Here is a 13,747-nt window from a genome sequence, read left to right on the forward strand (position 1 = left end):
CTGATATCGATATGCTTGGAGCGATCATGAAATACGGGATTCTATGACAAACAAATCCCACTCTGGTTGTCACATAGGATCACAGTGGTATCCAATGTAAATCCAAATAGCTCATTAAAGAGCCTTCACAACCAGACTGCCTCACAGGAGGCCATGCTAGCAGCAATATACTCTGCCTCGGCGGTGCTCAAAGCCACCGACTTCTGCTTCCTGCTCATCCAGGATATCGAAGCAGATCCTAAGGAGAAACAGCACCCGGAAGTGCTCTTATGATCCACCACACTGCCTGCCCAATCAGCATCAGTGTATCCAAGTAGTCTCACATCTCCGGCAGTGTATCTTAACCCATATGTAATTGTGCCACGAAGATATCTTAATAGATTCTTGGCACCAATCCAATGTATGTGGTGAGGTTCAACCATATGTTGACTTAATGTGTTGACCGCAAAGCATATATCCAATGTTCCACCAAGACTCCGGTGCGGGGAGACGCGGTGCGGGGAGACGCACAGGGGGACGTGTGGGAGTACCCTCAAATTTTAGGGAAATTTCGGGGTGCGGGGAGTCGTCGAGGTATATATATATATATATATATATATATATAATTCAAGTTGATATTCATTGTTCATTGTTCAATAATGAAAGCATAAAAATATTAAATAGACAATTGAAATTTGAGTCATTGATCCATCCTCATCATTCATTTTAATACATACATCATTCATATGACATACTCAAGTGACAAGTCTCATTATTGAATTAATTATTATTCATACATACCATGAGATTCGAAAAACAAAAATAAAAATCAATAATAAAATATTCAAATACATTGATCGATAACTCATTCAAATCAGCATTGCATGGAAATGGAAATGACTTTGGGTTGAAATGAAGTGAGCTTTTAACTTTAAGTTTTGCCTTTCATGTCTTTTAGGTTTAGGCTTTTAAGTTTTAGTTATTTAGTTTTAATTTTAATTTTTTTTTAGACTTTTAAGTTTTAGTTATTTAGTTTTAATTTTAGTTAAAAAAAAATTAATGGTTTTGATTTTTGAATTTTTTTATTTTTAAGTCTTATTAGACAAATTTAAAGGGGGACGCCCAGGGGCACCCTTTTTGGGGAGTCTAGACTCCCACACTGAAGGGGGACGCCCAGAAGCACCCTTTTTGGGGAGTCTAGACTCCCAAACTAAAGGGGGACGCCCAGAAGCACCCTTTTTGGGGAGTCGTGGGGAGTCGAGACTCCCACACTGGGGAAACGCACCCCCTTGCGTCTCCCCAAGACTCCCCAAAAAGGGTGCGTGGGGAAACGCACCCCCAAGAGACTCCCCGTCCCGGGTGCGTGGGGTGCGAGGGGTGCGCGCACCCAACCCTGGGGGACGCGTCCCCGTGGAACACTGCATATATCTGGACGGGAGTTCACTAGGAACATTAATGCTCCGACGAGTTGCCGATACTCGGTAGCATTTTGTAAAACAAGTCCAACAGCACTACCGCTTAACTTCTTGAAGTCAAGCTCCATCGAGGTAGTTACAGGCTTGCAGTCTACCATACCGAATCTTTCCAATATCTTCACCACATATTTTCCTTGAGATTGGAAAATTTCCCTTGGCTTCTACCAGACTTCAAGTCCTAGGAAATAGTGCATCAGTCCTCGGCCCTTCATTTCAAATTCAGAAGCCAACTCCCTCTTACATTTGTGAATGAGAGGGTCTGCACCTGTTAGAAAGAGGTCATTCACATACAGCACAAGTATGAGAGGTTTGTCATCTTCAACCTTAAAGTAGAGGTTAGGATCGGCTTCACTCCTAGTGAATCCCAGCGTCATCAAGTAGCTATCGATCCTCTCATACCAGGCTCGGAGTGCTTGCTTCAGCCCATAGAGAGCCTTGTTCAACCTGCATACATGAGATTTTCAATCATAAATCTCAAATCCTTCTGGTTACTTCAGACCTCTTCTTTGATCGAACCATGCAAGAACGTGGTCTTGACATCCATCTGATGTAGGTTCCATCCTTGTGAAGCCGCAAGGACTATGATCGAGCGAATGGTGGTATATCTGACAACAAGTGCAAATATCTCATCATACTATATACCTTCCTTCTAGGAGAAGCCACGAGCGACAAAACGAGCCTTATATTTTTCCATACTTCTATCTAATGCATGCTTTATCTTGTAAAGCCATTTAGAAGTGACAATTGTCTTGTCCTGGGGTCTGGGAACTACTTCCCAAACATCATTCTTCATAATAGACTCATATTCTTCGGTCATAGCATCCTTCCATACTTGATGCTTGACGGCATCTAAGAATGATGAAGGCTCATTTTGTATGACCGTGCTCATGGTGGTCAGGTATCCCTGATACCTGTTGGATTTCTTGCTTTCACGGAAGGTTCCTCGGGGTGCAGTGTGTCCTTCAGCATCATCGAGTAGCCCCCTAAGCTAAGAGGGCCTCTTCCTAGAAGAGGAAGGCTCAATTGGATCAATAGGATCCATGGGTTCTTCCACATCAAGCATTGTTTCATCATCCTTCTCTTTTGGTTCCCTGGTGTCGGCTTCTTGAGAATTCCTCAAAGTCGGAAGATTGTCCACCTTGCTGAGAGCCATATCTTCATCAAAGGTGACATCATGACTAATCACGACTTCCCTCTGACCAGCTACATAGATTCTATAGCCCTTAGTATTTTCACCATAGCCCACGAAAATTCCTTTCTTTCCAAATGCACCCAATTTTTTCCTTTTCTCTTTCGGCACATGAAAATATACAGGGCTTCCAAAAATTCTAAAATGAGATATGTCAGGTTTCTTACCAGTGAACATTTCTTCAGGAATCTTGGAACTCAATGCTTGATGAGGGCATCGGTTTTGTACATATATGGCAGTGTTTGCAGCTTCGGCCCATAGAAACTTTAGAAGTCTTTGATCATGAAGCATGGCACAGACAGCTTCCACAATCGTACGGTTCTTCCTTTCCGCCACACTATTCTGTTCAAGAGTATATGGTGTAGTAGTCTCCCTCTTGATGCCAGCCTCTTTACAAAAGTCATGAAACTTGTTAGATTCATATTCAGTCCCATTATCAGTCATTAAGATCTTGATCTTCTTTTCGGTTTGATTCTCGATCAAGGCTTTGAAGTGTCGAAACCAAGAGAACACTTCATCCTTCTTTTTCAAGAAGTATATCCAAGTCTTTTGAGAATAGTCATCTGTAAAAGTAAGGTAATATGAATATCCTCCCAAGGAGTTCACAGGCATCATACCAGATAAGTCTGAGTGAACCAGTTGTAATATATCAGAGGTCTTTCTTTGGCTTGAGGGGAATGATCCCCTTTTGAGCTTTCCTTCGGCACATCCCAGACATACACCTTCTTTCTCTACTCCGAATTCGGGCATCCCTGTTACCATTTGTCTTACATCGGGTAGAGCTTTATAATGAAGGTGGGCAAACTTACGATGCCAAAGTTTGGACTGAAGAGATGTGTCACAAGATATGACACCTATCAGACTTCCACCGACCTGATATAATGAATCAACTCGAAACCCAAGAGTGAAGGCATCTTTAACATTATTTTTCCATATACATACCTTGCCATTGCTGAAGGTCACCTTGTAGCCTTTGTCTTCCATTGCCGAGATGGACACTAGGTTCTTTTTGAGGTCAGGTACATATAATACATCCTGTAAGTGGATCGTATTACCTTGATTCAATTTAAGAGAGACATTGCCTACACCTTTCACGGGATATTTCATATTACCTCCAAGGACAATTTCTAGGTTAGTTTCTTTCTCTATCAGATTATGGAGGACTTCTTTGTAACCAGTGAAGTGCCTTGAGGTACCACTATCAATGAGCCAAATTCCCATTGAGTCCGAAGGAGCAGAGGTAGATAGAGCAACTGGTAGATAATATTCATCCTGCTTATTATCAACAGTGTTGGATTCATACCTGGAATTTCTAGCCTTCTTGAATGGTTGTCCTCTTCCTTGATTTCCAGCACTCCTTTTACTTTTGCTATTTGATTTGCCATTCCTTTGATTGCCATGAGAGGGATTTTGATCATCATCCCAATGTGAGTCCCTTCTATCAGGGCACTCCCTGGCATAGTGACCTGCTTTATCGCAAATGTAACATCGTCCTTTTCTTCCACCCTTAGGTCCAGCCTTTCTTTTTTATTAAGTCCTAGAATTATTTCTTTGTTTTGACTTCGCCAATTTTCCATTTGTTTCTGGCATCAGCGAGTGCATTTGATGGAGGCTCAACAATATTGCCTCTCACATGGCCCAACACTCCTTGATCTTCTAAGGTTAGAATGAGAGATATCTTCCATCCATGATAGTCAGCTTTCTCATGGAGCTTGTCTTCGGCAGGGAAGAGTGTTAAGGACCCCATAGTTTTTTTAGGATAGCCTTGCCAATCTTCTCTTCGGTGATTGCTCTTGCTCTTGCTCCGGCTTTCTCTTCACCTCAGCTCTGATACCATGTTAAGTTATGGTATGTTCTATGCTTAGAGCAGTTTACTTATCTTTCTTATTATTATCCACAAATTAGCAATCACATGTACATAAAGTAAAGTGCAGATAGAACATTAAACGATAGACAGAAAACAAGCCAAGACAAGAGACACAAGATGTGGCGGCTAGCCAGGGACAAACCCCAATGTGGGGAAACCCTTTGATCTCTATGCTTAGAGCAGTTTACTTATCTTTCTTATTATTATCCATAGATTAGCAATCACATGTACATAAAGTAAACTGCAGATAGAACATTAAATGATAGACAGAAAACAAGCCAAGACAAGAGACACAAGATGTGGCAGCTAGCCAGGGACAAACCCCAATGTGGGGAAACCCTTTGATCAAATCTTCCTTTATCTTCAATAATTCAGCAAAAAGAAATAGTACATAACTCTGATTTACATCAGCAGCAGCAAACCCTAGATTAGCCAAACTAGGGCAAACAATATCTTGCAAACCGACCGTCGGATCGACTTGATTCCTTCACCAAAAAATGTGGCCTTCAGAGGAGATCCAGATTCACCTACAGCGCAGTTCTAAGAGAGAGTCTGATGGTCAACGCTGGTCAAACTTCTGATCTGCAGTTGCAGCCCTAAATTCTGCGTCTTCCTTCCACACGTGTGAGAGAAGAGTCTCTTTCTGCGCAGTAGGAGAAGAGCCTCTTTTCTGCATGGGGGAGAGAGAGAGAGATGTGATGAGATGAATGAGTGCAAATGAGGAAAAGTCCTCCTGTATTTATTCACAAATGTTGATGTTTGAATCTTTGCGACTATTGGGCTTCTGAGCCTACATGAGTTGCTGGTCGGCTTGATAATTATTCCATAATCACAATAAATTCATATCTCCATAAATACTTATCGAAATCGGATGATCTTTAGATCAATCCTACACCTCTCGACGAGAGGAATCTAATAAAAATATTATCAGCCATGAATAAGATGACCCACATGGAGTTTGGCCCTAGTTGCCAATTTTAACAAGTAGAGAATGGTATGGTACATTCTCGATCACTTCTTCTTCTTCATAGTTCAGCAAAGCAGTGTACAACAGTGCATTGATGGCAGAGATAGTACAGATTGGCAGATGGATTAGCAGATGGAGTTCTCCCTAATTCAGAGGGAGTGTTAAAATTAGAAACTAGGGCCAAACTCCACATGAGTCATCTTATTTATGACAGCTAATATTTTTCTTAGATTCCTCTCTCCGAGAGGTGTAGGATTGATCCAAATATCATCTGATTCTGACATGTACAAATGAAGTTATGAATTTATTTTGATTATGGTGAAATTATCAAGTTCGGCCAACAAACTTATGTAGGCTCAGAAGCCCAACAGTCACGTCTATTCATCCTCAACATTTGCTATAAATACATGATGCCTTAGCCTCATTTGGACACGCTCATCCTCACACATCTCTCTCTCTCCTCATCTGATTGGGTACGCATTTTCTGGGCAGCTTTCTCTCACACATGCGAAGGAAAGGAGGACGAAATTCTGTTTTTGGCGTTGACTAGCGTTGACCAAATTTCAGGAAGTGTTTTGACCAGCGTTGACTAGCAATGTTGACCTGTTTGACTGCGTTTTTGGGTGAGATACTTCTATTTGGGCAGGCCGCATTTCTGGGCACAAAAATTGAGGTCAAACGTTGACTTTGACCAGCGTTCACTCCAGCTAGGGCTGACCGCAACATTCGCTGTTTGACCAAGTTCTACTGAACTGTTGTGGGTTGTTTTGAGGGTTGATTCATGTTGTTGTTTGGAGGCCGAAGTTGACTAAAGTTGACCATTTTGTTGAGGGTCAAATCTTCCCTATTGACCAGCGTTGACTTTTCGGGTTAGAGCTCTTTTATTGCTGTTACAAAATATCAGATTTGTAAATTGTATTCTCTCTCTGTTGAACTATTGAAGAATAAAAGAAGAATTGATCAAGGGTTTCCCCACATTGGGGTTTGTCCCTGGCTAGTGCCACATCTTGTGTCCTCTTGTCTTGGCTTGTCTTCTATTGTTTATGTTTATGTTCTATCTGCATTTTACTATCATGTTGATGTGATTGCTAAACTGGATATTGATATTGGGCTAATAAAGAAATTGAAGTAAAATTGCTCTAAAGCATAGAACATACCATTGTTGCCTAAAATTAACAACTTTTGATATTTGTATTTATTCGAGAAAAGAAATATTATTTTTATAATATATGTGAATAAGTTTCTTGCTCATTGAAATAGGTCTACCACAAGTTAAAGTGTTATAGGTGAGTCAAGTAATCAATAGAAAATGTTGAAGACCTTAAGGGCATGTTGCATCATGTATATGTTTGTATAGAAGTCAAAGAATACACCTCCAAGCAAAGTCAAGTCTCCTCCTAAGCAAAGGAACCATCAAAGAGTCTCCTCCAAGCATGTGACACCACCAAAGAAGCCATCCAAAGTAAGCATAACAAGTCGGCCTGCAAACAGTCTACAAATCAGCCTTCTAGTCAACCTAAAAGGAGGGACAGTCCTCTACATATAGAGGTTGTCCACTCCATTACAACGTCAATGAAGGAGCTCTAGAATCTGTGAAGAAAAGAGGTAAGAGAAAGGGTAACAAAGGCCGAAGAAGGGGCCTCCTAATGCAGCAAAGGAAGGAGGAGAAAAACCGAAGTGAAGAGGATTGTTTCTAGGGCTACAAACAGTCACACGTGCAAAGAAAAGGTGGTTAAGTCTGCGGGTATGACAACAGGGGACAAACAGTCCATTAAATAGTGTTTGGGCTTGAAACTAGGCCTACAAGGCCACCCAAGTAAAGCGAAGAAGCCTATCTCTCTAGCGAAGGAAAAGGACCCTAATTCTCTAAGGTACCTCTCACACGTCCGAGAATTAGGGCTGCAGTGCTGTCACAGGGGGTATCCAGTGGTGTACAGGGATAGGTTCCGGCAAACAGTAGCATGTCGAGGACTGCGGTGGTACTTGGTGGTATGCAATGTCACATGATGTGGCACAACAAGCTCTTGGAGTGTTGCCTCTAGGGAGACTTATGGACAGGGACAGTAGGTGTACCATTAGACGCAACTCACCTAGGATCGATGAGGACATTGTTGAGCATCTGGAGACACCATGTTTAGTGGAGGCAGGACCTCAAGGAAGTTATCAGCAAATCCGAGGAAGAGAGAGGGTCGTCCGTAGGATTACTCTTGAGCATTCCAACAGACTCTTGATCTTACTCTTTGGGACATACCCACCCATCATCCTCCAATGTTGCTTACAGTCGCAAAGAGTTTGGTTGTTTCCCTTTGACACTCTCCATTCAGGCAGCAAGGCATGGGAGACTCACCATAGGCAGTTGGATGAGACACTGCATGTCATGGGCCGAGAGGAGACTCTCCAGTTGAGACACTTGGTAGGTGCATGAATTGATGGTTACATGTTTAAGGATGGCATGGATGATTGTCGAGGTAGCATATGTTCCACCCTTAGGCTCACACTTGGGGAGATGACTGTGAGGGAGTTACATGGTGCTTTTTCAATTGGACATCTTGAGGCGTTAGGTGATCGTGAGGTGCGGAGGATGGTAGTCCTTGTTGGCAGCATGATGCCTAGGCTTTTGCCAGTACCCGGGTACATCATCAAGAGCTGGGATAGCATATCTCATTGTGTGATTTGGCAGGCACAGAGCAGCTGGATATTTGCGGCACAGGTTCTTGATGCTCGGTGCCTACCTATTGGATACCTACAGGAGGCAGAGACAGGGCACAGAGGGGTCCCAATAGCTAGCAGCATATCACAGCAGCAGACAGAGAGGATTGGGGGTTGTGGACCTCCAGTATGGTTATGGCATCCAGGGATCCCGTAGATTGATGGGATACTCCACTCCTCAGTGAGCATGGTTGGGATAACAAGTGGACCGATTCATTCACAGGCGAACACATGGGGGATCACCATAGGACAAGGCAGATTGTTGCTCAAGATTTGGGCTAGCCATGGAGTGATAGGCGCTTGCACTGTTGAGTCACTTTGGCAAGATTGGCCTAGCCTCGATCATCACATAGATTATGGCCAAGAGTTATGGGAGAGGAGGCTCTGGTACGAGCATGCTAGGCAGTCATTCATGACCAGAGTGTCACGATGTCAGCAGGATAGGTTCCTTCTGCGACGGGCAAGGGATTTTGGCATAACAGGGTTGAGTAGTTCAACTACCCGTAGAGGTGAGCTAGTTTCTACAAGGGAGGGTCATCCAACTCTTCCATTTGGTTTTAGTGATTCATTGATGGTGTGGGGAACTTCACTAGTGTGGCAAGGTGATTGACAGGAGGAGATCAGGAGAGGCCAGGCTAGACAAGGGTTCAATTTCACCAGGATTGGATTGCATCTTCGGGAGTTTACTCTTGTAGTGCATGAGATGGACTACTCAGTAGGGAAATTTCATGGGGAGTTGCACAGATTCTTTCATTATCATGGTGCTCTCCTTATTGCTAGTATGCAGAGGGCTTTTGGTACCTGTATCTGGTTGGATAGCGAGTGAATCAAGGTGTGATTCACATTGATTAGGATGGCTTGTAACCTTGGTATCGAGGGATTCCTCCATGTCGGGACAGTGCTGACATTGGGGATGACTCAATTGCATATTTGGGACCTTGGTATTATTGGTGGTTATAGTGGTGATCAATAGTCAAAGAGGGCACTTGTTCAGGCATTGCTTGAGGACAAGCAATTTTTGGCGGGGAGCACTGTAATGTCCCTTCTTAAATTATTTTGGAACGGGATTTATTTCTACATTTTGGGCCCTCGGGCCAATTTTGGAGGGGATGTGGGCCCATTCGATTTTATTAAGAGACTTAGGACTTAGAAGTAAGTTATTTTGGTTTTGTTCACATAAGGAAAATAACACTTCCTAAACCAATAGTTTGAATTGCATGAGAGGAAAATCAATGGCTTAGTGAGTGACCCACTAAGGATGGAAAATGGAGGGAAAAAAGCTCCACAAAATTCGTAAAAGGAATGCAACACTCCTCATTTCATCATTCTTGGCTTATTGAATTTGATTTTGTTGCTCACGCTATTTAGCCGGGTCACTTGTTGTTTAGCAAGTGTTTTCCAAGCAGAGAACTCACCTTTCTTCGGGGGACTTCGGGTGCCACCCTAGAGAGGTTCATCCATTATCGTCTAGAGGATATTTGTAGAGAAATTTCCAGCATTTGTATTCAGTTCACCCCAGTAGTGTGTATTTCTAGAGGACACAGTATTGTATCTAGTGTGGCCATCGCAACATTCTTCCAAAGGGATATTGCTTGTCGGGAGAAATAGGGAAAGTATTGGTGGAGTCGATTTCTACCTTTCCAAAGTGTGTCTGAGAAGGATTTTGCTGGTGCATTGGCAGGCCGTGTACTTCAACAAATTTGGAGAGTGTAGGGCCTTTTGGGGGTCGATTTTGGGAGGTCAAATCCAAGCCAAACCATTTCTGGGTTTTTCTAGGTTTTTGACAAGGGCCTTAAATATAAATTTGCAGAATTTTTTTAGTACCAAAGGTGAGATTTTCAGCCGTGTCTTTGGAGCAGACAGTGCAGAATTGCTAGGGACTGCGCAATGCCTTTTGGGGATCAATGTTTGGAGGTCAAAATATGGCCAAACCATTTCTGGGTTTTTGTGGGTTTTGTGAGAGAATTCCGTGGCTGAAAATTCAGAATTTTCCAAGCGATATTAGAGTCTGAAATCTTAATTCTTATAACAGGGCGAATTGTTAGTTAGCTAGGGAATTTGCACCATTTTGTGGGTTTGACTTTGGGTTGGAGATAGGCCAAACCCTTTCTGGGTTTTTCTGGGTCTGTGGTGAAGAGATTAGGATTAATTTGGTGAAATTTTCTGACCAATTTTGGAGGTTCAAACAGGTATTTCTTCTAGCCAGGAGTTGTAGAATTTCTAGGACCAGCGCAGAACATTGAGGAGAAGTCTTTCCTTTGCATCCGGGCCGCATTTTTCTCACCTGGGGATTGTCTAGGTTCCTTTGGTAAGCCAGGTGCACACATTCCATGCATTTTACTCTCCTTTGATAATAAAATGACCCAGTTTGGCACAGTTCTGGTGCAATTTTATGGGTATTTAATTATTGTATGAATTTTTGTGTGTCATATGTGTATTTTGCTTGTTCAGCACTGTTATTCCTTTTTGGGACATTACACTATTATTGCAATATCTCCTTGTAGATGGTTTTTGTTATTATGATGTTTTGAATTCATTTGCTGCAAATTTATATTAATTTAATTTGAATGTATCTTTGATCATTAAATTTTAACTCCTAGAACTTAATTATCTAGCATAGATTAGTTGAGTCTTAGTTATTTTCATAGGGCCCATCCGTCTTGGCTCTCTAGGAGGTAGCCTAGAATCTAGACAGAGGAATTGCGATTTGAGTCACAGCAATTCAACCCGAAACTTGCCCAGAAGGACACACCAAGTGGAGTTAAAGATTTTCTCCACAATATCCCAAGTGTGGATTCAAGCAACGACACATTCCACAACTTGCTGTAGTCTTTTATTGTAACATTTGTAAGCTTTACTTCTTGTTGAATATCCAAGGAAGATTCCCTCATCTACTCTACTATCAAAATTTCTGAATTTATCATCATCTATCGTCACATACACTTTCTTTCAAAAGTTCTGAAGTACTTAACAAAAGCTATCCTACCTTACAAAGCCTTTCATTAGCACGTAACCACATGCATTTACGCCAGCCCTTTTAGTGCACTGGATTGTTGCAAAAGCAGTAATAGAAAATACCACAATGGACAACCTTTGTGAATTCTCTTTGTAATTGGGAAAGGAGGTCACCACAAACTAACATGGACATCCCATGAAAGAAACATTGGAGATGGGATGTTTGAAGGCCAAAATGAAGTAGATAGAGGAAATGAGTATTTGCTACAACTAATATGCTGATATTGATACCTGTATCCAAGTAAAATTAGTTCTAAATTCTTCGTTAAGACTAGTGACAAAGTACAGGTGTTCATATCTATTATGATATGATGTTGTTAGAACATCTACCATGAATACAAGGAAAGATATTAACAAAATCATTTAATATCTAGCTTCAGTGGATCAAATTATAAAGTTATACATTAATAGTAGGTAGTGAGTTTCGAAGAACATACAATTATAAGAACAGAAGTAAATCCAATCGAGAAACCCTCATTGATATGTCGAAATTGATGATCCATCAACGTTGATAATGTAGCTAAAAGACTCAGTAACAATCCTCCTACATAAATCATAAGAACATCATAGCATTTGGATATATTCTTTGCAAATTTGAATTCTTAATCATGTCTATAATTGAAAGCAAAGAAAATATCGGCTAATCAAATGGGGTAAAAATAGAAGAGTGAACTTACCCCAGAAACGTGTTGAAGCTTGTACCTTTGCCAAATATTCTGTAGTGGCACGACCAGGTTTAATATTAGGTATTTTCGCTCCCATTTTGATCATGTAATTGGATATTTCTTTAGGCAAGTTGGCCTGAATAGCAAACAAAATATCACAAGTCTATATTGTGAATACCTATTTAAAATATAATTATGAAACAATCGTAATCAAATGAACAAGTCACTAAATATAATAACGAAAACTTTGAAGCAAATAGTGCATTAGGGGTGAGCCCTCCTGCTATACTGATTTGAAACTCACTACCAACCATGTAGGGAGCAAGTTGTAACATTTGGGCCACTCATCGTGGCTGCCTATCCTATGACTGTCTGCTGCAACATTTTTGTTTCTTCAAAATTATTCGACCTAGCTTGGCCCAATAATTTTATAGGCACAAGCACTTGATACTTGTATTTAACTTGCATGACATCAAGCATTGAATACTAAATGAATACTCAATCTATCTCACAATTTCTTAAGAAGGGTCATAAGAATCAATTAACCTCAACTATAACATAGCTAGAAAAATGATACAGTATCTCTTCTAAAGAAAGAAAAACATACAAGGATATTAAGATTTGTAATTTGAAAACGATGCTCTGGTTGACTTGAAACAACAAAAAGAAGAGAAAGACGGGCAGTCTCATGCTTAACCTGTAAAATGTTACTTACAATGTCCAATAGATTGAATGAAAAGACTAGAAAAGCATGCAAGGAATAGTAGAGCCATGGCTTAGATCCAGAAGCAGCCACAGTTGCAGGATTGAGAATATCTCTTGCCCCTTCCCAAAAAGGAGACTTTAGAAGGCTGCATGCAAATGATATGTATCAAAAAACAAATTTTAAAAAAATTGCTGAAGAAATAAAATTGCAAGAAGATACTGATGAAATTGTAACTGATATTATAAATATAGTCTTCATCTTGTGAGGCAGTACCCAACAACACTATCATTTTGACTCATGATTGTTGATGGATCAATGTCTATACTCTTCCACAAAACTACAAGGAACAATTACTGACAGTACAAGAGAATAGGAGAAATAAGACCAACCTTGCTAAGATGCCAGGCAAAGCCAAAACATATGTTGTTGTAAGGACAGGTTGCATTCCTGTTGGATTGATATTGAAAGGAATGTAAGGTTCAACCTCAGGAAGTGAAGCACCCTCTCTACAAAATTCCAGTTGTTTAAAAAGTCAAAAAAGGAGCAGTGAGAAAAAGTTAAAACATTTGCAAACTATGGTTTTAGACAGCAGGTCCGATCATATGCTTACTTTAACATGAACCAAATTAAATATCTTGATTTTTTTCTGAAACAAATCCAAACTAGAAGGGTTGTAACACTTTAATTTTTATCCCAACAACCAAATTTCTTAGAAACTACCAATGGATACCCATTTACATAGAACGAATAAAATCTGGACTCCCCTTTAACTACATATAGAATCAAGGAATGGTAAAAAAGAAAAATACAAGCTAATCAAAAGAGGAAAACATATTATTGTTTCTAAAAGGTCAAACACAATCAATGGAGCAAGGAAGAAGCTTCATGTGGCACTACTATTCAAGGACCACTTGCAGCATCTTCATGTCAACATATATCCAGATGCTATGAATCTTCAATATCCAAAAAACAAAGAGATAACGACCATGCAAAATGATATATTAGCACGTGTAAAATGAATCCAAATTACAAAATGTAACCAGAAAATATAAAACAAAGGCACTGTTACCCTCTAACATCTAGGGGTAACTAGAAGAAAACTTCCTTCTCCTATTATCCTGATGACAGACAGCAAGTCAATAGATGACATGATTCTCCATAGAAAGTAGACTGAT

At 40.7% G+C, this 13,747-nt stretch overlaps 1 protein-coding gene across 2 annotated transcripts in view; it reads right to left on the reverse strand.

Moving 5' to 3' along the window:
• LOC149158306 (preprotein translocase subunit SCY2, chloroplastic-like) overlaps nt 1–13,747 on the reverse strand; it is a 389,240-nt gene that overhangs the window by 92,704 nt on the left and 282,789 nt on the right. For both annotated transcript variants that reach the window (XM_089436189.1, XM_089436188.1), the window contains 4 exons: nt 12,962–13,078; nt 12,582–12,717; nt 11,879–12,002; nt 11,639–11,745 (listed from right to left, as the gene is read on the reverse strand). In XM_089436189.1, coding sequence (XP_089292315.1) covers nt 11,639–11,745; nt 11,879–12,002; nt 12,582–12,717; nt 12,962–13,078 — 484 coding nt within the window. The remainder of the gene's footprint in view (nt 1–11,638; nt 11,746–11,878; nt 12,003–12,581; nt 12,718–12,961; nt 13,079–13,747) is intronic.

The sequence above is a fragment of the Pinus tabuliformis genome, chromosome 5_2 (assembly GCF_031772625.1).
Source record: "Pinus tabuliformis cultivar Carrire ecotype Pingquan chromosome 5_2, CPIR1, whole genome shotgun sequence".
In the NCBI taxonomy this organism is placed as follows: Eukaryota; Viridiplantae; Streptophyta; class Pinopsida; order Pinales; family Pinaceae; genus Pinus; species Pinus tabuliformis.